Raw genomic sequence first — 23,869 nt, 5'->3', positions numbered from 1 at the left:
GCTGGCAGGGAAAGAGAGAGTGTCTGTCCTTTTGAATAATAATTCTTTTATTTATTTATTCGCTCATTCATTCATTCATTCATTGGCTGCGTTGGGTCTTCATTGCTGCACGTGGGCTTTCTCTAGTTGTGGAGAATGGGGCTACTGTTCCTTGCAGTGCAGAGGCTTCTCATTGTGGTGGCTTCTCGTTGCGGAGCACGGGCTGTAGGTGCACGGGCTTAAGTAGTTGTGGCACGTGGGCTTCAGTAGTTGTGGCTCGTGGGCTCTAGAGCACAGGCTCAGTAGTTGTGGCGCACGGGCTTAGTTGCTCCGCGGCATGTGGGATCTTTCCGGACCAGGGCTCGAACCCGTATCCCCTGCATTGGCAGGCAGATTCTTAACCACTGTGCCACCAGGGAAGCCCCTGAATAATAATTCTTGATGAGTGGTTTCCCAGCTTTTTTTGTGGAGGGTTAGCTCTTCTAAAACATATTCTTTTGTGCCTCAGTTGCCTTAGGTTAATGTTTAAGTCTTTAAAATATTTCTCCTCTCATTTGCTTCAGAGCTAATGTTTGTTTATACTAATAGTAAACACAGCTCTTGTTTATGAATGCTCCCAAGAAACTGTTACTGGATACTATTGGACCAACTAGTAATGATATTAAGTGGTCGTGGGATCAGGTAAGAGCATATGTGAAAGCTTAATAAACTGTAAAGGACTTAAAGGTTTGCTCTTGGTAACAGTAATCTTTCTGTAAAGTATCTCAGCTGCTTCATTCAGAACAAAGTTACCACAGAGTAACAGAAAAGTGGGACTACTTAACTCTATTGGGACAGCATAGTAACCCTAGCCAGTCCAGTCCTTAGGACACTGGTTTCCACTCTTTTTTGATTGTACATCTTACCAGTGATAAAATGTTGAATGCATAACCCAATAGTGTCTATTTACTTATGAGTTACATACTTCTATGGGTATGTGTTAACGTACCTTATACAGGACTCATGTACAGGATTAAAGCATGTCATTACACCTCTGGGTAACAGGTCGTCATCAGTTTTGCAGTTAAGGCTGATACAGGGGCTTCCCTGGTGGCGCAGTGGTTAAGAATCGCCTGCCAATGCAGGGGACACGGGTTTGAGCCCTGGTCCGGGAAGATCCCACATGCCGCGGAGCAGCTAAGCCCGTGCGCCACAACTACTGAGCCCGTGATCCACAACTACAGAAGCCCGCATGCCCCAGCTACTGAAGCCCGTGCGCCTAGAGCCTGTGCTCTGCAACAAGAGAAGCCACAACAACGAGAAGCCCACACGCCACAACGAAGAGTAGTCCCCGCTCACCCCAACTAGAGAAAGCCCACGTGCAGCAACGAAGACCCAACACAGCCAAAAATAAAAAAATAAATAAATTTATTTTAAAAAGGCTGATACAGATAGAGAAACATTTAACCTCTTTCTTGGTTTTTAGCACCTTTTATTATGAGTCTTCTAATTAAAGTGTTAGACTGTACCTTTTAAGATTCCTTGCTTTATCTTTTGTTGAATCTCAATAGTACAGTTTAAAATGCACAGTACTAACCAGTCTTACAGAAAAGCATAATGCAGGAAACCATTTTATTTTACAAAATAGCTCTTTTCTGGACTAAGTAGAATTTATTTTAGTGTTCTGGCTCAGCAAATCCATTCAGATTTTCTGAATTTTCTTTAACCTCTTTCCTTTTTTTAAAAAAAAAATTTTATTCCTAACCTTGCAATTCAGTTATAGATTTTGTTTTAATTTTGTTTTAATTTATTTTATTTCTTTATTTTTGGCTGTGTTGGGTCTTCGTTGCTGCGCATGGGCTTTCTCTAGTTGTGGTGAGTGGGGCATGCTCTTCGTTGCAGTGCACGGGCTTCTCATTGCAGTGGCTTCTCGTTGTGGAGCATGGGCTCTAGGTGTGCGGGCTTCAGTTGTTGTGGCACGCAGGCTCAGTAGTTGTGGCTCGAGGGCTCTAGAGCACGGGCTCAGTAGTTGTGGCGCACCGGCTTAGTTGATCCGTGGCGTGTGGGATCTTCCCGGACCAGGGCTCAAACCTGTGTCCCCTGCATTGGCAGGCGGATTCTTAACCACTACACCACCAGGGAAGCCCCTCAGTTATAGTTTGAGGTCTTTAATTACTTACCAGAAAGGGCCTGGATACTACACTAAAAACAAATTTTCATTCTATTGTCAAAACGAATTTAGAGTTTAGAAGAAAACAAACGTTCGCAAACACATATGCTCTTAGAAGCCTACTGTATATTAACCCTTACTTCTTGAGTCCCTGGGACAAAGTATCTTTTTCTGTATTCCTTAAGGGAGTTGGGAGAAATTAGAATGAATCTTGTTTTTTATAGCCAACTCCTGGTTCCATGGATCACTGAAGTACACATTTTAAAAAAGTATTTTGTTATTTAAGCTTTTATCACCATTAATTGCTGTATTACAGAGTTTGACAATTATTTTCTCCTCCCTTTCTCATTTTGAGTGGGGATACTAACTGAGAATTAAAATGGTCCAAGTAAAGCAGCAGGAGAGAGATTAACAAAGCATGTGACTGCATATAAACTAGACAAATCCTGAGCACTGTTGAGTGTCACAACTAATATATTTCTTTGGTTGAAACTGTATCAAGTAAAATTTGGAAATATAAGACAAGGTGATAGTCATTGATGTTGAAGGTTGCCAGTAAGTTTCTCCCTTAAGATATAAAGTATTGGAATATACCGGTGCTCGATAAATGGTGATGTAGTTAGAAATTTATTTTGCTGCTTTTTCTGGATAGTTTATGTAAATGAATGATACACTGCATAGTCTTTTGCTTCTGGCTTCTTTTACTTTGTATGTTTTTGAGGTTTATCCATATTGCAGAATGTATTAGTATTTTTTTCCTTTTTATTGCTGAATAGCATTCCATGGTGGACATTTGGGTTTGCCATGTTTGCCTGTTATGGACAATGCTGCTATGAATGTCCACATACCAGGCTTTGTGTGGGCAGATGTTTTCATTTCTCTTGGGTAGATTCCTAGAAGTGGAACCACTGGGCTGTATGACAAGTTTATGTTTATTGCTTTAAGAAATTGCAAGCTGCTTTCCAGAGCTGTTGCACCTTTTTACATTCTAACCAGCAGAGTGTGAAGGTTCCGATTTCTCAGTATTCTCATTGATAATTGTTAATGTCTTTTTTATTATAGCCATTTTAGTCGATGTTAAGTAGTATCTCATTGTGGCTTTAATTTGTATTTTCCTAATGACCAAACTGATTTCTTAAATTTGCTGGTTATACATGCTGAGTAGTGTTCTTATATGAAATAACTTCCTGATAACCCTTTATATATTTTTATGCCCTTTGCCTTCCAAAAGCAGGTTCAAAACAGCAAAGATAGTTTTTCAAAGACTGAGCCTCAGAGTGTTAGAAGCATTGTTTCCAATTTTGCAACTTTATCTAGGTTGAAAGCATGTGACTCTGAAGTATGATTTGCTTAAAATAAGTCTTTGGCAGTTATTGCACATAGTCTAAATGTATGCTTTTATTTGATATGTGACTGCTTTTAGAATGTGTATGAAGTTGTTGAGGACTTTGCATCAACACTTTTATCACTCTAGAAATTTTTGCCCATTGTGTATATGACTATATATGTATCTGTTTAAAAGGATTATCATTTGCGATTATATTATTGAAATTATAAAAATAATACTAGATAATGATAAATAACAAAATTAGTTGACTTTTTAAATGAACATATATTTTTTATTTTTTTAAATTTAACTTTTATTTTATATTGGAGTATAGTTGATTTACAGTGTTGTTAGTTTTGGGTGTGTAGCGAAGTGGTTTAGTTATACGTATACACGTATCAATTCTTTTTTAGGTTCTTTTCACATATAGGTTATTACAGAACATTGAGTAGAGTTCCCTGTGCTATACAGTAGGTCCTTGTTGATTACCTGTTTTATATATAGTAGTGTGTATATGTTAATCCCAAACTCCTCATTTATCCCTCTCCTAGACCTTTCCCCTTTGGTAACCATGTTTGTTTTTGAAGTCTGTGAGTCTGTTTCTGTTTTGTAAATAAGTTCATTTGTATCATCTTTTTAGATTCCACATAGAAGTGATATCATATGATATTTGTCTTTCTCTGTCTGACTTACTTGATCATCTCTAGGTGCATCCATGTTGCTGCAAATGGCATTATTTCATTCTTTATTGTGGCTGAGTGGTATTCCAGTGTGTGTGTGTGTGCGCGCGCGCACGCATGTATACACATCACATCTTTATTCATTCATCTGTCGATGGATATATTGGTTGTTTCCATGTCCTGGCTATTGTAAACAGAGCTGCAATGAACATTGGGGTGCATGTATCTTTTTGAGTTATGGTTCTCTCTGGATATATGCCCAGGATGTGGGATTGCTGGGTCATATGGTAGCTCTAGTTTTAGTTTTTTAAGGAACCTCCATACTGTTCTCCATCGTAATTGTACCAATTTACATTCCCACCAACAGTGTAGGAGGGTTCTCTTTTCTCCACACCCTCTCCAGCATTTATTATTTGTAGACTTTTTGATGATGGCCATCCTGACCGGTGTGAGGTGATACCTCATTGTAGTTCTGATTTGCATTTCTCTAATAATTAGCGATGTTGGGCATCTTTCCATGTGCTTTTTGGCCATCTGTATGTTTTCTTTAGAGAACTGTCTATTTAGGGCTTCTGCACATTTTTTGATTGTGGTGGGTTTTTTGGTTTTTTCTTTTTGATATTGGGCTGCATGAGCTATTTATGTATTTTGGAGACTAATCCCTTGTCAGCTGCTTCATTTGCAAATATTTTCTCCCATTCTGTGGGTTGTCTTTTAATTTTGTTTATGGTTTCCTTTGCTGTGCAAAAGCTTTTAAGTTTAATTAGGTCTCATTTGTTTATTTTCTTTTTATTTTCGTTACTCTGGGAGACAGATCCAAAAAGATATTTCTGCAATTTATATCAGACAACGTTCTGCCTATGTTTTCCTCTACCAGTTTTATAGTATCCGGTCTTACATTTAGGCCTTCAATCCATTTTATCATTACTTTTGTGTATGATGTTAAAGAATGTTGTAATTTCATTCTTTTACATGTAGCTGTCCAGTTTTCCCAGCACAACTTATTGAAGAGGCTGTCTTTTCTCCATTGTATATTCTTGCCTCCATTGTCATAGATTAATTGACCATAGGTGCATGGGTTTATTTCTGGGCTTTGTATCCTGTTCCGTTGATCTATATTTCTGTTTTTGTGCCAGTACTATACTGTTTTGATGACTGGAGCTTTGTAGTATAGTCTGAAGTTAGGGAGCCTGATTCCTCCAGCTCTGTTTTTCTTTCTCAGGATTGCTTTGGCTATTCGGGGTCTTTGTGTCTCCATACAAATTTTAAGATTTTTTTTTGTTCTAGTTCTATGAAAAATGCCATTGATAGTTTGATAGGGATTACACTGAATCTCTAGATTGCCTTGGTTAGTATAGTCACTTTGACAGTATTGACTTTTCCAATCCAAGAACATAGTATATCTTTCCATCTGTTTGTGTCATCTTCAACTTCTTTCATCAGTATCTTATAGTTTTCTGAGTACAGGTCTTTTGCCTCCTTAGGTAAGTTTATTCCTAGGTATTTTATTCTTTTTGATGTGATGGTACATGGGATTGTTTGTTTAATTGCTCTTTCTGATCTTTCACTGTTAGTGTATAGAAACAACAGATTTCTGTGTATTAACTTTGTATCGTGCAACTTTACTGAATTAGATGAGCTCTAGTAGTTTTCTGGTGGCATCTTTAGGATTTTCTATGTATACTATCTTGTCATCTTCAAACAGTGACGGTTTTACTTCTTCTTTTCCTATTTGGATTCCTTTTATTTCTTTTTTTTTCTCTGATTGCTGTGGCTAGGACTTCCAAAACTATGTTAAATAACAGTGGCAAGAGTGGACATCCTTGTCTCATTCCTGATCTCAGAGTAAATGCTTTCAGCCTTTCACCGTTGAGTATGATGTTAGCTGTAGGTTTGTCATATATGGCCTTTATTATGTTGAGGCAGTTTCCCTCTGTGCCCACTTTCTGGAGAGTTTTTCTCATAAATGGGTGTTGAATTTTGTCAGAAGCTTTTTCTGCATCTATTGAGATGATCATATGGATTTTATTCTTCAATTTGTGGATATGGTGTATCACACTGATTGGTTTGCAGATATTGAAGAATCCTTGCATTCCTGGGATAAATCACACTTGATCATGGTGTATGCTTCTTTTAATGTGTTGTTGGATTTGGTTTGCTAGTATTTTTTTAAGAATTTTTGCATCTATGTTCATTAGAGATGCTGGCCTGTAATTTAATTTTTCTGGTGGTGTCTTTGTCTGGTTTGGGTATCAGGGTGATGGTGGCCTCATACAATGAGTTTGGCAGTGTTCCTTCCTCTGCAATTTTTTGGAATAGTTTCAGAAGGACAGGTGTTAACTCTTCTCTAAATGTTTGATAGAGTTCACCTGTGAAGCCATCTGGTACTGGACTTTTGTTTGTTGGAAGATTTTTAATCTCAGTTTTAATTTCACTGCTTGTGATTGGTCTGTTCATGTTTTCTGTTTCTTCCTGGTTCACTCTTGGAAGATTGTTCCTGTCTAAGAATTTGTCCATTTCTTCTAGGTTGTTCATTTTATTGGCATAGAGTTGCTTGTAGCAGTCTCTTATGATCCTTTGTATTTCTGTGGTGTCAGTTGTAACTTCTTTTTCATTTCTAGTTTTGTTGATTGAGCCCTTTCCCTTTTTTTCCTTCACGAGTCTGGCTAAAGGTTTATCGATTCTGTTTATCTTTTCCAAGAACCAGCTGTTAACTTTCATTGACATTTTATGTTGTTTTTTTCATCTCTATTTCATTAATTTCTTCTCTGAACTTTATGATTTCTTTTCTTCTACTAACTTTGGGTTTTGTTTGTTCTTCTTTCTCTAGTTGCTTTAGGTGTAAAGTTAGGTTGTTTCTTTGAGATTTTTCTTGTTTCCTGAGGTAAGATTGTATTACTGTAAACTTCCCTCTTAGAACTGCTTTTGCCGGGTCCCATAGGTTTTGAATCATCGTGTTTCATTTTCATTTGTCTCTAGTTATTTTTCTATTTCCTCTTTGATTTCTTCATTGATCCATTGGTTGTTTAGTAACGTATTGTTTAGCTTCCACGTGTATGTGTTTTTTTATTTTTTTTCTTGTAGTTGATTTCTTATCTCATAGTGTTGTGGTCGGAAAAGATGCTTGATATGATTTCAGTTTTCTTAAATTTGCCGAGGTGTGCTTTGTGACCCAGCATGTGATCTATCCTGGAGAATGTTCCATGTGCATTTGAGAAGAATGTGTATTCTCCTGCTTTTGAATGGAATGCTCTATAAGTATCAAGTCCATTGGTCTAATGTGTCATTTAAGGCCTGTGTTTCCTTAGTTTTTGTCTGGATGGTCTGTCCATTGCTGTAAGAGGGGTGTTAAAGTCCCCCACTATTATTGTGTTACTGTTGTTTTGTCCTTTTATGGCTGCTAAGATTTGCCTTATGTATTGAAGTGCTCCTGTGTTGGGTGCATATATATTTACTTGATCATTATGTAGTGTCCTTCCTTATCTCTTGTAACAGTCGTTATTTTTGATTTCCATTTGCATGGAATATCTTTTTCCATCCCCTCACTTTCAGTCTGTATGTGTCCCTGATCTGAAGTTGTATTGAAGTGCTCCTGTGTTGGGTGCATATATATTTACTTGATCATTATGTAGTGTCCTTCCTTATCTCTTGTAACAGTCGTTATTTTTGATTTCCATTTGCATGGAATATCTTTTTCCATCCCCTCACTTTCAGTCTGTATGTGTCCCTAGATCTGAAGTTGGGTCTCTTGTAGACAGCATATATATGGGTTTTGTTTTTGTATCCATTCAGCCAGTCAGTTTTTTGGTTGGAGCATTTAATGCATTTACATTTAAGGTAATTATCAATATGTACGTTCTTATTGCCATCTTGTTAATTGTTTTGGATTTGTTTTTGTAGGTTTTTTTTCTTCCCTTCCTCTTTTGTTTGCTTCTCTTGTGATTTGATGCCTGTCATTAGTGTTGTTTGGACTGCTTTTTCTTTTTTGTGTGTGTATCTATTGTAGATTTTTAATTTGCTGTTACCATGAGGTTTTGATATAGCAGTCTATATACAAACATGATTGTTTTAAGTCGCTGGTCTTTTAATTTCTAATGCACTTCCAATATCCTGCATGTGTACTCTCTTCTTCTCACAATTGCTGGGTTTGGTATCATATTTGTGTGTGGATGATTTCCTACCTTTACTCTATGTTTGCCTTTAATGGTGAGCTTTTCCATATGTAATTTTCTTGATTCTAGTTGTGGTCTCTTCTTTTCTGCCTAGAGTAGTTTTTTAAAGATTTTTTGTAAAGCTGTTTTGGTGGTGCTGAATTCTCTTAGCTTTTGCTTGTCTGCAAAGCTTTTGCTTTCTTCATCGAATCTAAATGAGAGGCTTGATGGGTAGAGTATTCTTGGTTGTAGGTTTTTCCCTTTCCTCACTTTAAATATATCATGCCATTTCCTTCTGGCCTGCAGAGTTTCTGCTGAAAAAAATCAGCTGATAACTTTATGGGGATTCCCTTGTATGTTATCTGTTGCTTTTTCCTTGTTGCTTATAATATTTTTTCTTTAACTTTTGTAAGTTTGATTAATATGTGTTTCGGTGTGTTCCTCCTTGAGTTTATCCTGTATGGGACTCTCTGCACTTTCTGGACTTGAGTGAGTGTTTCCTTTCTCACGTTAGGGAAGTTTTTGGCTATAATCTCTTCAAATATTTTCTCAGGCTCTTCTCTCTCTCTCTTCTCCTTCTGGGATCACTATAATGTGAATGTTGCTGTGTTTAATGTTGTCCCAGAGGTCTCCAAGACTGTCTTCATTTCTTTTCATTCTTTTTTCTTTACTCTGTCCCACAGCAGTGATTTCCACCAATTTGTCTTCCGTCTAACTTACTCGTTCTTTTGCCTCATTTATTCTGCTATTGATTCCTTTTAGTGTATTTTTCACTTCAGTTATTGTATTATTCATCTCTGTTCTTTAAATCTTCTAGCTCTTTGTTAAATATTTCTTGTATCGTCTCAGTCTGTGCCTCCATTCTTTTTCCAAGATCTTGGGTCATCTTTACCATTACTCTGAATTCTTTTTCAGGCAGATTGCGTATTTCCACCTCACTTAGTTGTTCTTCTGGTGTTTTATCTTGTTCATTCATCTGAAACATATTTCTCTGCCGTTTCATTTTGTCTAACTTGCTGTGTTTGTGGTCTCTGTTTCTCAGGCTGCATGACTGTAATTCTTGGTTGTGGTGTCTGCCCCCTGGTGGGTAAGGTTGGTCCAGGGGCTTGTGCAGGCTTCCTGGTGGGAGGGACTGGTGCCTGGCCACTGGTGGGTGGAGCTGGGTCTTGTCCCCCTGATGGGCAGGGCCATGTCAAGGGGTGTGTTTAGAGGTGTCTGTGTGCTCAGGACGTCTTTAGGCAGCCTGTCTGCTCATGGGTGGGGCTGTGTTCCCACCCTGTTGGTTGCTTGGACTGAGGTGTCCCAGCACTGGAGCCTACATGAGCCACAGCTGACCCCCGCCTCCCCAGAAGACCCTCCTAGACCCACAGGTAGGTCTGGCCCAGGCTGATACGATGTCACTGCTTTGCCCTGGGTCCCAGTGCACGTGAAGCCGTGTGTGCGCCCTCCAAGAGCAGATTCTCTGTTTCCCCCAGTCCTGCTGGCCTTCCAAGCCAAATGCTTTGGGGGCTCCTCCTGATGCGAGACCCCCAGGCTGGGGAGCCTGATGTGGGGCTCAGAAGTCTCACTCCTGTGGGAGAACCTCTGTGAAATAATTATTTTCCAGTTTGTGGGTTGCCCACCTGGTGGGTGTGGGATTCGATTACACAGCAAAAGCGCCCCTCCTACTGTCTGACTGTGGCTGCTTCTTTGTCTTTGGGTGTAGAATATCTTTTTTGGTAGGTTCCAGTCTTTTTCATCCATGGTTGTTCAGCAGTTAGTTGTTATTTTGCTGTTTTCCTGAGAGGAGATGAGCCCAGGTCCCTCTGCTCCACCATCTTGTCTCCTCTCTGTTCTGTTTATAATTTTAAATTGACACCTATTCTGCTTATTATATGCAAAGCCCTTCTCTAGTCTCCACATCAGAGTCAAATTTGTTCCATCTTGAAGATGTTAAAGAGTTAAGTCAGAATTGCAGAATCTTCAAATGCAGACTTAAAACGGTAGGAGCCCTGCATGAAGAGCACTCGGGTTCAGCCACCTGGCCGCCCTGGCGTCTTCTTCCCCTGGCTGTGCACCTCTGAGTTAGTCGATTTTTAAACTATTTCAATCTCATAAGACAACTTCTTAGTCTGGATCTATATTGCAAACTTTGTAAGAGGAGAAATCTCCTCCTTGTCTCCCTTGGACACAAGATTTAAATGTTCAATTTCTTGTTCGTGAACCATTCTTAAAAGTAACATATATTTACATACTTTCAACAGGCAATTATGACACATATTTAAATTGGCATTCTTAATATCCTTTAGAAATGATGATGTGGTATATTTTGACATGAAGACAATTATTATGTGGTGAAAAAAAGGTAAACTAAGAATTCCAAAATTAAACAACATATGTTGTGTGTTTGTGTGTGTTTCCATTTTTCTTCTTAAAAACACACATACATAAATATGTTCATTTTTAAAAGGTCTGGAAAGCTGTACACAGATACCTTAGCTATAATTTTCTCTGAGTGGTGAAATAATAGTGATTTCACATTAGTTATACCATTCAGTATTTCCTGAAAACTTTCTGCAACATTTATTACTGTTACAAATAGAATAAAGCGGTTTTTGTAAGAAATGTTTATTGAAGTCACAAGTTGATTAAAACTATCGTTAAAAATTTATTAAACATAACTTTTATGTTAAGAAAACAGGTTCTAAATTTAAAAGCCATTGAAGCAAAGGGTTGTAAAAAGGTAGAGGGCTGGTGGGCTTGAGAAGCCTTGTCCTTTACTAAAGAAGTAAATTTGCTGATCCAAATTCCACTGCTTCTATCACTGCTTCTATTTTGTGTGATTTGACAAAAATACACATTGTACTTGTTTTCTTATAAAGAGTCTTAAATATCTCACATTAGAAACCAAATAATTGGAATCCAGGTATGATTAGTGAAGAAAAAAATCTTTTTTGCTCTAAAAAGATTTCACATTTTAAACTCCCATTTGTATTCCAAATAACTTTCAACTCTTAAGCAATTAACTGTTGCCTCATCTACATGGTTACCCAGCTGCTATAATGGCCATGCAATCAGCAAACTTCTATTTTTATGAATTAGTTTTTTTGGCGCTGTGCTAATGAGTATTTAAAGAAATAAGGCAAAGAAAATAAACTTTATTCTTCAAGATTGTTTGAGTGCCATTAAAAACCACAGTGAAGGAGGTAATTTCCAGAGTGAAAAATGAAAATAAAAATTCTTTGGGCGAGATCTTACCCTCTCAGTAAATGAAAATCTGTGTGTAAAAATAAATAAATAAATAACAACCGTAAGGGTCTCCTCTTTATAGGAATTCTTTCAAGTAAAAATGGAGACATCCTGTTTGCTTGTTTGTTTGTTTCTGTATCAATTCTGGTAAAAAGCACACTCCTTCCTGCTGTGGATGCCCTGGGTTCAGGTCTGCCCCATCTCTTCTGTCATCTGTTAGTAGAGTAAATGTGTCTGCACCTACTAAAGGCCAGCCCGTCCTCTGTACCTGTGTTCCTCTCCTCTGTTCACTGTGGGATCGCAGGTGGACTGTGCAGTCTTGACCTGCCCCTTTTCTTGGAGATTCTTCTCAGTGGCATTGAAACCTTGCTTTAGGCCAGTTTTCATCTAAGCTTGGACCATTGGCATCAGAATAACCTGGACACGCAGATTCCTGGACAAACCCCAGACAGGCTGAGCCAGAAAGAGAGGGGGGAGCTTGGAAACCTGCATTCTTCGCAAGCAGATTAACATTTATGAACCTCTCATGTAGCTCTTAGAAACAAGCCGTCACACAAATATCCCTGGATCGTGCATTCCTGTATTTCTCACTTCCTCTTCACAGCAAGTTTCAGGGAGAATCCCCAGTACGCATCCCTGTATCTGTACTCCTCATGTACTTGTCTTGCAGGTCTCCTCATTCTAACATGTGCCCCGTCAGTAAAACATTTCTGAGCATGTCCTCTCAATGTGTATTTATTTGTTTATAAATTATATACATATACTAGTATGCCAGTGTGCTCGATACATTATAAAACAATGCAAAGAGGAGCTAGAAAATAAGTAACATTTTTAATTTAAAAAACGTATTAACACTATATCATTTCAAGAATGTAGACATGTCTTATTTTAAATACTCTTGATCATTTTGTTTGTCAGATCTCAGTAGATTGTGATTTTTTTCGGGGGGGCATTAAAATATGGCTGTTGAAGGGGCTCATACTAAAAAAATAGATGGGTTAGCCCTGCCATTTTCTTCTTGTAACACTCCACATGTGCTTACATTGTAAGTATTAGCCTCAGTGCCTAGAGGTCTTTGAAATCTTTTTTAAGCCAGGTTGAGGGTTAAATTAGTTAAAACCGCATAGTATAATCTGTAAATCCGCTGAACCAGGCACATTTGAACTGCAGAAGTTTGTGGCATCATGGGAGCAGAAGTAGGAGTGAGCGTGCCACTGTGAACCCCTCCACTTTGTGGGACTTTCTTCCCTCAGGATGGCTTCTGTAGGCTGGGAGGGAGCCACCATTGATCCAAATATTAAATATTATAATAAATTGCTTTACTTTTTGGACAAAAAAATAATATAAATAGAAGTAATATTTTCTGTCCCTATCCCAGTGGACCACTTTGTACAGCTCCTTTGGGGCACCTGGCCCACTTCGGGACACCACTTATACCACTGAGTCTCTTAAAACTTGCTTTCCTTATTAATACTGTTACAAAACTTATTACTGAGCTCATCAGTGATCTCCATGCTGCTAAATTTAATGGACTTTTTTCAGTTCATTTTTATTTGACCGTTCGTAGTTTTTAGCTCAGTTGACCATTTCCTGGGTTTTCTCCTATTATAAGTGGTTCAACCATTGACCCCGTTGCTCATATGTGGATCATTCCCACATATTTTTCTACTTTCCTAACTGCCCCCTGACCCCACGGTTCAGTCACTAGGATTTGTTGATTCTACTTCCTACATGTTTTTCGTATCCATTCAGTATTCTACCACCTCTGTCCCCACCCTGGTTTAAGCCTCTGCTCCCTCAGAGTTCGGCAGTGGTCCCCCAGTGAGTCTTCTGAGGCCTGCTTTCTCCCCGCTACAGCTGGTGTCAGACTCAGAGAACAAAAATCTGATCATTTTACTCCCTTGCTTAGGTCTCTTTAATAGCTTCCCATTACAGTGGAAAGAGACAGGGAGGATCTAGATGCTTCCCCAGCCCAACTTCTTGCTCAGCTGTCTCTCTCCATCATTTCCCCTGGGTGCTCTGTGCTCCAGACACACTGACTTTCTCTCTGATCCTTCACAGCATGTTAAGTGTATCCCCCTTTGCAGACTCCCCGGCTACCTACACGTTGCTCCCTGTGACAGAAATGGTCTTCTCCCTTCCCTGGTTACCAGCTGCTTCTCATCCTTCATATTTTACTGCAAATATCATTTCTCCAGGGAATTCTAGTTGTACAGTTACACTGTCCTCTGTGTTTGCTTTATAACTCTTACCGTACATATGAATAAACTGTCTAACCATTATATCCCCCGTACCTAACAGGTAATAAAGGCTCCTTAAATATTTGAGTAAATTAGCATCATTGTAGCAATATTTGTTTCTGTGTCCACAGACTCCCTACTCTGTGAGGATAATGTCCTTGTCTGGTTTGGTCTCCATTATTTTTCCATCATCTAACACACATGCACACACACATTTACACACAAACATTTGTTGACTTCATGTGAAGATTCTGTCGTTTCTTGTTTAATGCCTTCCCCTTCAGACTGTAAAGTGATGATGTCTGTTTTGTGCACCCATGCCCAGTGCTTGATACAGTGCCTGACATTACAGTAAGTATTTGGTAATGGTTTTTATTTTTTAAATTAATCTATCTCTGCCTTTTAATAAACAGGTTAATCCATTCCTATTTACTGTAATTCTAATACGTTTGAACTTACTTCTGACATCTTACTTTGTGTTGTCTGTGTCCTTGTTTTTTTTTTTCTTTTTCTATTTTTGTTTAGATTGATCAAATTTTCTTCCATTGTTTTCCCTCTAAAAATTAGGAAGTTAAGTATCCTCCTTTTAGTCTTCTCATTATTCTCTTTAAATTTCTAATGCAGGTATTTACTTTATATTTTTCTACCAACATCTTACAACAAGACAGGAACCTCAGAAAGGATTTACTGTTCTCCCTTCCCTGCCACCTTTCTTAGATTTTGCTTTTCAATTATTATTATTTATTTATAACAATCGGAACTTAAGTTTAACTAGTTTGTTTGGTTTTTATTTAACTCGTTCCTGCTCTTTTATCCCAGGTTCTACTCCTTGGAGTTCTATTTATTTACTTTGGCTATATTATATTTGGGGGGGACAGTAACTTTTCTAATAATTTTTTAAAATAGGATTTGGGAGTGATATATTTTCTGCATTGTTACATATCAGAAAATGTGTTTATTTTGCCCTTCTATGTAATTAGTTTGCCTGGGTATGCGTCGTATGTTCTCATTTTCCCTCAGTATTTCAGAGATTTTGCTCCGTTGTTTCCAGTGAGACGTCTGATATCATTGAAGGCTTTTAGCATTTTGTTTTTAATCCTTTTTACTGTCATGAAATGTCACTATTACATACCTGGTATAGTTTTTGTTTTTGTTTTCCCATTCACACTGGCTCTTTCTTCAGCTTTCAGAGATTTTCCATTATTTCTTTGAGAAGTTTTTTCTTCCATTTTTTTCTACTCTACTTTCTAGACTTCCTGTTAGCTGGATTTGGGAAGTTTGGGGGTTTATCCTCAGTGTCTATCTGTTCTTTTGTACTGCATCCTCAGAAAATGTCTCAATCTGCTAATTGATTGATCACTTAGCTGTGTTTGTTCTGCTGTTTGACACACCATCTGTGCTTCATTTCAGTGTTTACATTTTTAATTTCCAAGATCCATAGTTTTCTTTCTCTGACTCCAGTGTACTCTTGCATTTCTAAAGATAGACTTTTTTTTAGTCTTTTTCTGTATTTGCTGCCATTTCCACAGGGTTCCTTCTGCTCTTGATTCTAGTGCATCTTCTCAACAATACGGGTTGTTGTAGATTCACAGGGGTCTGAGAGTCCCTGCTAGCCTATCTGTGAATACCGCATGTGGTTTCAGCCACTGTGGGGAGGGGCAGAACATGGGGCAGGACAAAAAAGTGTGTCTCTGAGCACTCGGGCGCTTTGCCCGAGCAGCACCTCTTCTGAGCCGGGGCACTCCTCTTTCCTCTTAGAAGTCTAAGCGTCCGCCCTCACTGCTCAGAGACACACTTTTTTTCTTGACAGTGGTGACCAAAATGTCTAGCTGTTCCTCCCGTGGAGCCCAGCAGCCTTCCTCACGCTCACTCCAAGGCCCCTTCCTGCTCTGCGGGTTCTCAGGCTCCTCTCTCCTTGGGATTATTTTGAGAACTTTTTATTAGAAGTTTTTGTAACCACTCTCTCTAGAGGGCCTATTGCCATTGTTTCTTCCTTTAGTCCATTTGCATCTGCCTTTCCTCTCAGGAATTCCTTCAAATTCCTGATCTCTTGAGAGTAGTCCTCGGTAGCTAATGCGCTATAAAGTTCTAAAAAAATTGTCGTTTACAGGGATTTGAAGTGGAAACAGCTGTCAGATGCATTGCTTAGAGTGCTGTCTTGTCCCAGGTGTGTGGTCAGGAGTTCAGCATATCCCCGTCTAAATATTTATATCCTCAGTAACATACTTTCAGATGAAAATATAGACATGTCTTAGACTGCGATACAGATATGGCTGTCTCCTAATACTAATTTTGTAAAGGTTTTGGGTATAACTATTATATTTCAGTGAATCCATACATTCTTTATCTGTGAAATCATAGAACCCATGTGTTTTTATTATGTTTAACATAGAACCGGTGTTATTATTTTTATAGCATATGGAGAAAAGCTAATTTCATTATTTTCTTTCTGTTAGGTTACTACTGGTGATTCAATCATTCTAAAAGCTCTTCAGTCCAACATTCAGCATGTACTGGTCTATGAGAACCTTGCTGTCCAGGAGAAAGTGCTGGCTTGTATTCCAGTCCAAGAACTAAAAAGGAGATCACAAGAAAAGTTATCTAGAGCTAGAAAATTGGATAAAGGTAGTGGCTTTACATAACCATTCATTGCTAAATACGCATCATTGCTAAATAAATGGGAATGCTGAAATGGTGCCTTTTGCTGTTTACATTGTAAATACGTAACCCAGTTCTATTTGGATTTTTAAGAAGTACAACAATAGTATAATTTTTTATTGCATACACCTCATGCACACTGGAATGTGTATTTGCAGTTTAATCATTGATATGTGATTTTTTTTTCCAGATATAGTAGAACTTTAGTCCATGGAATATGTGATGGCATTATTAGAAGATTTTAATGGGAATCGGAGAAAAACCTTACTCAAAATTAATTCATGTGATTAGACCACTGACTCCCTTTAATAGACAGTTACTGATAAAGAGTGTGGATATAGAAGCCAGCTACCTGGGTATAAATTCAGCTCTGACTCTTACAGTGCATCACTGAGCAAGTAATTTAATCTCCGTACCTCAGTTTCTTCATTTGAAAATAGGAATGATAATTTCAAGAGATAACTGAGATAGTACATGTAAATGGCTCAGAACAGTGCCTGCCACATTCATCAAGCAATAATGATTTGTTGTTTTCATTCATGGTCTTAGGATTTTAGTTGTTAAATGTTTCCAACTTCAGCATTTTTACTTTGAGTTTTTATGTAACTGGTTTTTATCTGTTAAGTCATTTCTTAATACTGTCCTTTCTAGGGGATTCTGTAGTGTTTTTTTGTTGGTTGCCCTAGTTTACAGTAAACATTTTTTTCCAATTTAAAAAAAAATTTTATCTTATATTGGAGTATACTTGATTGATAATGTTGTGTCAGTTTCAGGTGTACAGCAAATTGATTTAGTTATACAGATACATGTATCTATTCTTTTTCAGATTCTTTTCCCATGCAGCTTATTGTAGAGTTTTGAGTAGAGTTCCCTGTGCTATACAGTAGGTCCTTGTTGTTTATCTATTTTATATATAGTGGTGTGTGTATGTCAATCCCAAACTCCCAGTTTATCCCTCCCCCTCCTTCAAAAGCATTACGCTGCTTCGTGTGTAGTGCAGATACGTTTCAACAGAATGCCTCAATTCTTCCTTCCCATCCCTTGAGACTCTGCTGTCATTCATTTCACTTACCCAGACACTGTAATCACTCAGTACATTGCTATTGTTATTATTTAATCCGTTACTTTTTAGACTAAGTAAGAATGAGAAAAATAACAGATTTTATGCTACCTTCATGCATTCTTCCCCCGATGCTCTTCCTGTATGCAGGCCGTCACTTTTCTTCTTCCCGAAGAGCTTTTTTTTTACTGTTTCTTTCAGGGCAGGTATGCTAGAGGTGAAGTCCTTCAGTTTTTCTCTGCCTCGGAAAGTCTATTTCTCCTTCACTGTTGAAGGATAATATCACTGGGATGTAGAATTCTAGGTTGGTGGGGGTTTTTTTTCTGTCAATGACACTTTAAATTTCTATTCACTCTGCTGCCTGCTTGTTCATGAGGAGAAGTCTACCGTAATTTCTATCTTTATTCTTCTCCCACCTATGCCCCTCACCTCCCCCCCCCATCCCCAGCTTCACTCAGGATTTTCTCTTTGTTTTTAGTTTTCTTCAGTTTGCATATGATGTGCATATGTGTAGTTTCTTGGTACTTATCCTGGTTGGTGTTTTCCGAGCGTCCCAGATCTGTGGTTTGGTGCCTTATTAATTTTGGAACATTCTCGGCCATTATTACTTCAGATATCTCTTCTGCTCCTTTCTCTCTCTCTTTTCCTTCTGATATTCCAAAATAGGGTATCCTATTCAACCTTGATTTATCAACCGTTCCCCACCATTGTTAGATGTTCTGGTCCATTTTTAAAATTCTCCCACCATAATTGGATGTTCTAGGTGTTCTGTTCCTTTGTTTGTTTTTATTCTCTTTTTTCCTCTTTGATTTTCAGTTTGGGATGTTTCTGTTGACCTGTCTTCAGGCTCAGTGATTGTTTCCTTGGCTGTGTCCAGTCTACTGATGAGCCCGTGAAAGGCATTCTTTATCTCTGTTAGAGCATTTTCGGTTTCTAGCATTTTTCTAGAGTTTCCATCCTTCTGCTTACATTGTTCTTACATGTTGTCTACCTCTCTCATTAGTGCCCCAAACATATTAATCATAGTAATTTTAACTTCCCTAATTCCAAAATTTGTGCCATGTATGAGTGGTTCTGATGCTTGCTTTACCTCTTCAGACTTTTTTCTTGCCTTCAGGTTTTTCCTTGCCCTTTAGCATGCCTCGTAATTTTTTGTTAAATGTTGGATACGATGTATTGGATAATAGGAACTGAGGTGAATAGGCCTTTTGTGAAAGGTGTAAATGTCCATTTTACTAGGAATTGGACACCGTTAACGACATTGTGTTTAGTGTTTGCTGTGTCAGGGGCTTTGGGTTCCTCTGGTGTTCTTGGGGTCCCTCTGTTGTCTGTGGGCTTCCCTAAGGACCCCTCCTTAGCTCGAGTCTGCATCCTGCAGATGGTTTAGTTGTAATCATCCCCTGTTGTTGTACCGGAGTCCTGTTGGTGTGGTGGTGAGGTGTGGGAGAGGAGCATTCTGTAATCTTAGGGTTAAATCTCAGTGTTTTAGGGGGCCTTATGCTCGGGCCTGTGACCCACCCCCCATAGGTGAGACAGGAAGGCCAGAGGGGCCTAGAGTCAGAGAAGTGCCCTTTCCCCAAACTTACTTAAGCTACAGGTTTGTTGTGAGACCTTGAAACAGTTGTTCCTCTTCTTGAATTAACAGGGTTTTTTGGGTTTTTTCTATTTATAAAACAAGGATGCTTATCAGCATGTGGTCACGGAGGCTCTGTCATTTCAAAGTACTATGGTCCTGTACGTGATGCCTGACATACATGCCTATTTAGCAGGTACTTACTGTCATGTTGTGTGTGTGCTGAGCCCTGCAGAGGAGACATAGTTAGCCATGTCCCTGCTGACGTTTGCCCTGGCATTTTTTCCCTCTAATTATAAAAGTAATACCTGTTTTATGTAGAAAATTCAGGAAGTAGGGGGAAGATAAGCCATCCATAATTTCATCACATCAGAATGCAGCTTCTAAGATTGTGTATACAGTTGACCCTTGAACAACACAGTTTGAACTGTGCGGGCCCGCTTACACGCAGATTTTTTTCTCTAAAGACATACTACAGTACTACATGGTCCAAGGTTGGTTGAATCCGTGGATGTGGAACCACAGAGGGCTGACTGTAAAGTTATACTTGGATTTTCCACTGCGTGGGGGAGATCAGCACCCATAACCCCTGCATTGATCAAGGGTCAACTGTATATCCTTTCACACTTGAAAATATAAGGGCAGGATAATGGCGTTTTAATGTAAGTACGGAAGAAGGAACACATCTTTTCTTTTCTGGTAGAGGCATTGGCAACTGCAAAGGCTCCATGGGTGGGAGTGAGCTTGGCACGTTTAGAGGATGGAAGGAGGGCACCTGGCATAGCAGAAGGAGCAAGACAGAAAGCTGAGAGAGGCAAAGGGGGTACATTAGTTTCCTGTGCTGCTGTAGCAAATTACCACAAACGTGGCTCCTCGAAACAGCAGGAGAGTGCTGTCTCACAGCTCTGGAAGCCAAGGTGTGGGCAGGGCTGGAGGGGAGAAGCTCTCCCTGCCCCTGTCCGCTTCTGGGGGCTGCCTGCAGTCTGGCTTGTGGCTACACCACTGCAGTCCAGAAGACCAGCATCTTCACACCCGGCTCCTCTGCCGCTGCGTCACCTTCCCCTCTGTAAAGTGTCCCACTGCTTCCCTCTTGAAAGGACACGTGTGATTGCATTTAGGGCCCCCATTTAGTACGTAGGATAATCCCCCTGGCTCAGAATCCTTACTGCATCATATCTGCAGAGGCTTTTTTTTTTTTTTTTTTTTTGCCTTGTTTGGTAGGATTCACGGGCTCCAGGGGTTAGAGTGTGGATATCTTGGGGGTTTTTTTTTTTTTTTTTTTTTGCCTTGTTTGGTAGGATTCACGGGCTCCAGGGGTTAGAGTGTGGATATCTTTTGGGGAGCCATTTTTCAGCCTACCACAGGGGCCAGCTGAAAGAACGAGAGTGGCGACTTTGGGTTGTATTCTGAATGAGATGGAAACCCATCGGAGGGTTTCAGTCGACTCAAGCTACCTTGCATTCTTAAAAAGATCACCCTGCTGTAGGGACTCGTTGGAGAAAACAGGATGAGAGTGCTGTTTTTCTTAAAGTTCATTTTTAGTCCAGCATTCACGAATATCTCCTTGTTGAGAAACTTTCATGTTGTACAGGAAAAGCTGAACTCTCCCTGGCAGTCAGTCCTCTACCTCCTCTTCTGCAGGTAACAGCTATTACCACATGACGTGTTCCTTTTCATATCTTTTCCTGTGTATTTCCACCCATAAATAGTTATCTGTAAAAATAAATAAAGTTGCATGGGTTTAATAAAGTGTATCATCTCTCATATATTCAGCTCCGTGGTGATTTTCATTTACTGACATGCCTTGGAAGTCATTTTCCCTCCCCCTAGTGCTCTGTAGTGTGCATGCACTGTTATTTATACAGTTCCCCACTGATGGACACCAAGATTTCCCTGTTCTGAAGGCTGCTGCAGTGAAGATCCTTGTAAAGCATGCCTGCCTACATGAAGGAATGTTTCACTGGGTTAGATATAAAAGTATCAAGGGTTGGGTGATACTTTTATGCTACAGTGGATCCCTGCCAAACAAATTGCCTTCCAGTTTATACCAGAAGTGTCTGGGAGTGTTTGTTTCAACTTAATGAAATTATTGAACTTCTTTTATGGACTTTACTAATTTTTCTAATGGGTTCGGTTAATATTCTTACTGATTTATAGACGTTCTTAATATATTCTGGATACTTTTCTTTGTTAGACTCATTACATTTTTCTCTCAGTATTCTTTAATTTCATTCAGTGTATCTTGAAATTCAAAAGTTACAAATTTTAATATGCGAAAATTACTTTTTCCATTTTTGTTTTTACAGTTGTGTTTTGTTTTCTACACCAAAGTCGTAAACGTAAACTTCTACTGTTACTTTTATAATATTCCCTCTCTGTGTATAGTGTTTATATATATGTATTAGAATGAATGTAGTAGGGATCTGATATTTGGATAGCTACTCGTCCCAATACCATTTGTTGAACAATCCATCCTCTTAGAACTACTTTAAAGGCTAACTTTATTAAATACTGTGTATCACTTAGAAATCTGTCTTTCAGGACTGTTTGCTTTGTTTCATTCATCTCTTTGTCTATATCAGTATCACAATATTTTAATTATTAGAATTTTGTATTTTTTTTTTTTTTTTTTGCGGTACGCGGGCCTCTCACTGTTGTGGCCTCTCCCATTGCGGAGCACAGGCTCCGGACACGCAGGCTCAGCGGCCACGGCTCACAGGCCCAGCCGCTCCGCGGCATGTGGGACCTTCCCGGACCGGGGCACGAACCCGTGTCCCCTGCATCGGCAGGCGGACTCTCAACCACTGTGCCACCAGGGAAGCCCTGTAATGTGTTTTAATGTGCTGTAGACAAATTTATCTCATTCTTAGTCAAAGTTGTGTTGACCATTTTGTGCCTTTCCTCTTTCACATGAATTTTGCAGTTAGCTTGTCAAAAATTTATGAAAAATTATTTTGTAATTTCAGTTGAGATTGCATTAAAGTACAGGTTAATTTGCGGAGAGTTAACAACTTTGAGTTTTCCCATTCAAGAAGATAATGTATTTTGGCCTTTTAATATTCTCTGTAGTTTTTTTTTTTCTTCTATAGTTTTTTATTTTGAAACGTATCAAACATAAATACAAGGCTAATGTATAACAGATCAAACACCTGTGCCCAGCATCAGACTTTATTAGATCTTAGCATTATGCCATATATCTCCTTCATATGTTTTATTATTTTTAATAATAAAATATTAAAGACAAGAATGAGAATCCCCGTATATGTCCCCAAGATTGTTTTCCCCTCTCCTTCTTCCCAGAGATACCACTGTCTTGAATATGGTCGAGAGAGAGATCTTTTTATTTGATAAAGTGGATATAATAATATATGTCATGCTCACTTGCTAGGGTTGTTTTAGATAGATAGATAGATAGATAGTACACATAGTTGTGCTTTTCTGTACTTTGTGAATTATATTGAATGATGGTGAATTATATTGTGCACTTGAAGCACTAATAGAAAAGCTAATAGGTTGATTTTTAAGGTGTCCAGAATTCTGTGATTTCTGCCTGTAATACTGTGATTGTTTCATATTTACTTGTGAATATATCTGATAACAAATATAATGCAGTCATTTGAAAATGTTTTCCAAAATCGGACTTACTTTGTTACCTTCCAGGTGCTTCAGGATCAACTCCAAACCGTCAGTAGTTCCCTGAGAGGTGTTTGTATTCAGCATGGTTTTGGTCAGAGGATGCAGTAAAGTCCCACTGCTTTGAATGTGCAGTGGATTACGTCATTGTATTTCAGCCTGCTTCACAGTACACTGACAATTCTGTCCGCATCCTATTTGTGAAGACCTTTTAGATCATCTTCTGTTTTCATATATTTCAGCTTCATATTTGAGGATAAAATGCACGTGGATGTTTTTAGTTTTTTCTGCTTTAAATCTTACTTGGTTCTGTTATAACTTCTCAGGTACTAATGTAAGCGAAGAGGACTTTCTTTTGCTGGAGCTTTTACACTGGTTTAAGGAAGAATTTTTTCACTGGGTGGATGACGTTTTGTGCAGCAAATGTGGTGGCCAGACTAAGTCTAGAGGCGAATCATTGTTCCCCAGTGATGATGAGCGGAAGTGGGGTGCAAACAGAGTGGAAGATCATTACTGTGACGCCTGCCAGTTCAGCAATCGGTTTCCGAGGTGAGCATCCCCTGGACAGTGAAGTCAGAATAATCTCTTATTGGGATATGGTTAGAAGAGAATTTTATTAAATCAACTTGTCATCTTCATTTTAGTTATCAGAAGTACATTCCTCTAGGACAGGGGTCAGCAAGCTATGGCTGACAGGCTCAATCCAGCCCACATTCTATTTTTGCAAATAAAGTTTTATTGGGACACATCCATGCTGCTTCAATAGCTTATGGTCTGTAACTGTTTTCACATTACAGTGTCAAGAGTTGCATACTGGCAACAGAGACCATATGGTCTGCACAGTCTAAAACATCTACTGTCTGGCTTTATATAGGAAATGTTTGTTGACCCTTGAATATAAATTGGGTGTAGTCCTAGCAACTTAATGCTGTAAATCTTGTATTTTTACTCTTTTAATACATAAATTTTAACTTTCTGATAACAACACATAAAATAATGCTAAAACATTAGAATAATAGTGATCATTGTGATAGTAAATACAATGCTGTACTCAAAATCATCAGATGGAAATATGGAAGGTGAAAGTATAGTATAGGACCATCTTTTTTTTTTTTTTTTTTTTTTGCGGTACGGGGGCCTCCCACCATTGCAGCCCCTCCCATTGCAGAGCATAGGCTTTGGCACGCGAGG

At 38.8% G+C, this 23,869-nt stretch overlaps 1 protein-coding gene across 2 annotated transcripts in view; it reads left to right on the top strand.

Annotated features, from left to right (window-relative positions):
- The window catches only part of NGLY1 (N-glycanase 1), a 64,848-nt gene that overhangs the window by 21,363 nt on the left and 19,616 nt on the right, over positions 1-23,869 (top strand). For both annotated transcript variants that reach the window (XM_007465493.1, XM_007465494.1), the window contains exons 4-5: positions 16,211-16,379; positions 23,005-23,227. In XM_007465493.1, coding sequence (XP_007465555.1) covers positions 16,211-16,379; positions 23,005-23,227 — 392 coding nt within the window. The remainder of the gene's footprint in view (positions 1-16,210; positions 16,380-23,004; positions 23,228-23,869) is intronic.

This window comes from Lipotes vexillifer, unplaced genomic scaffold (assembly GCF_000442215.2).
Source record: "Lipotes vexillifer unplaced genomic scaffold, Lipotes_vexillifer_v1.1 scaffold385, whole genome shotgun sequence".
NCBI classification, from domain to species: domain Eukaryota; kingdom Metazoa; phylum Chordata; class Mammalia; order Artiodactyla; family Lipotidae; genus Lipotes; species Lipotes vexillifer.
Note: the sequence above shows the minus strand (reverse complement) of the source record. Positions and strands in the feature narration are given on the sequence as shown.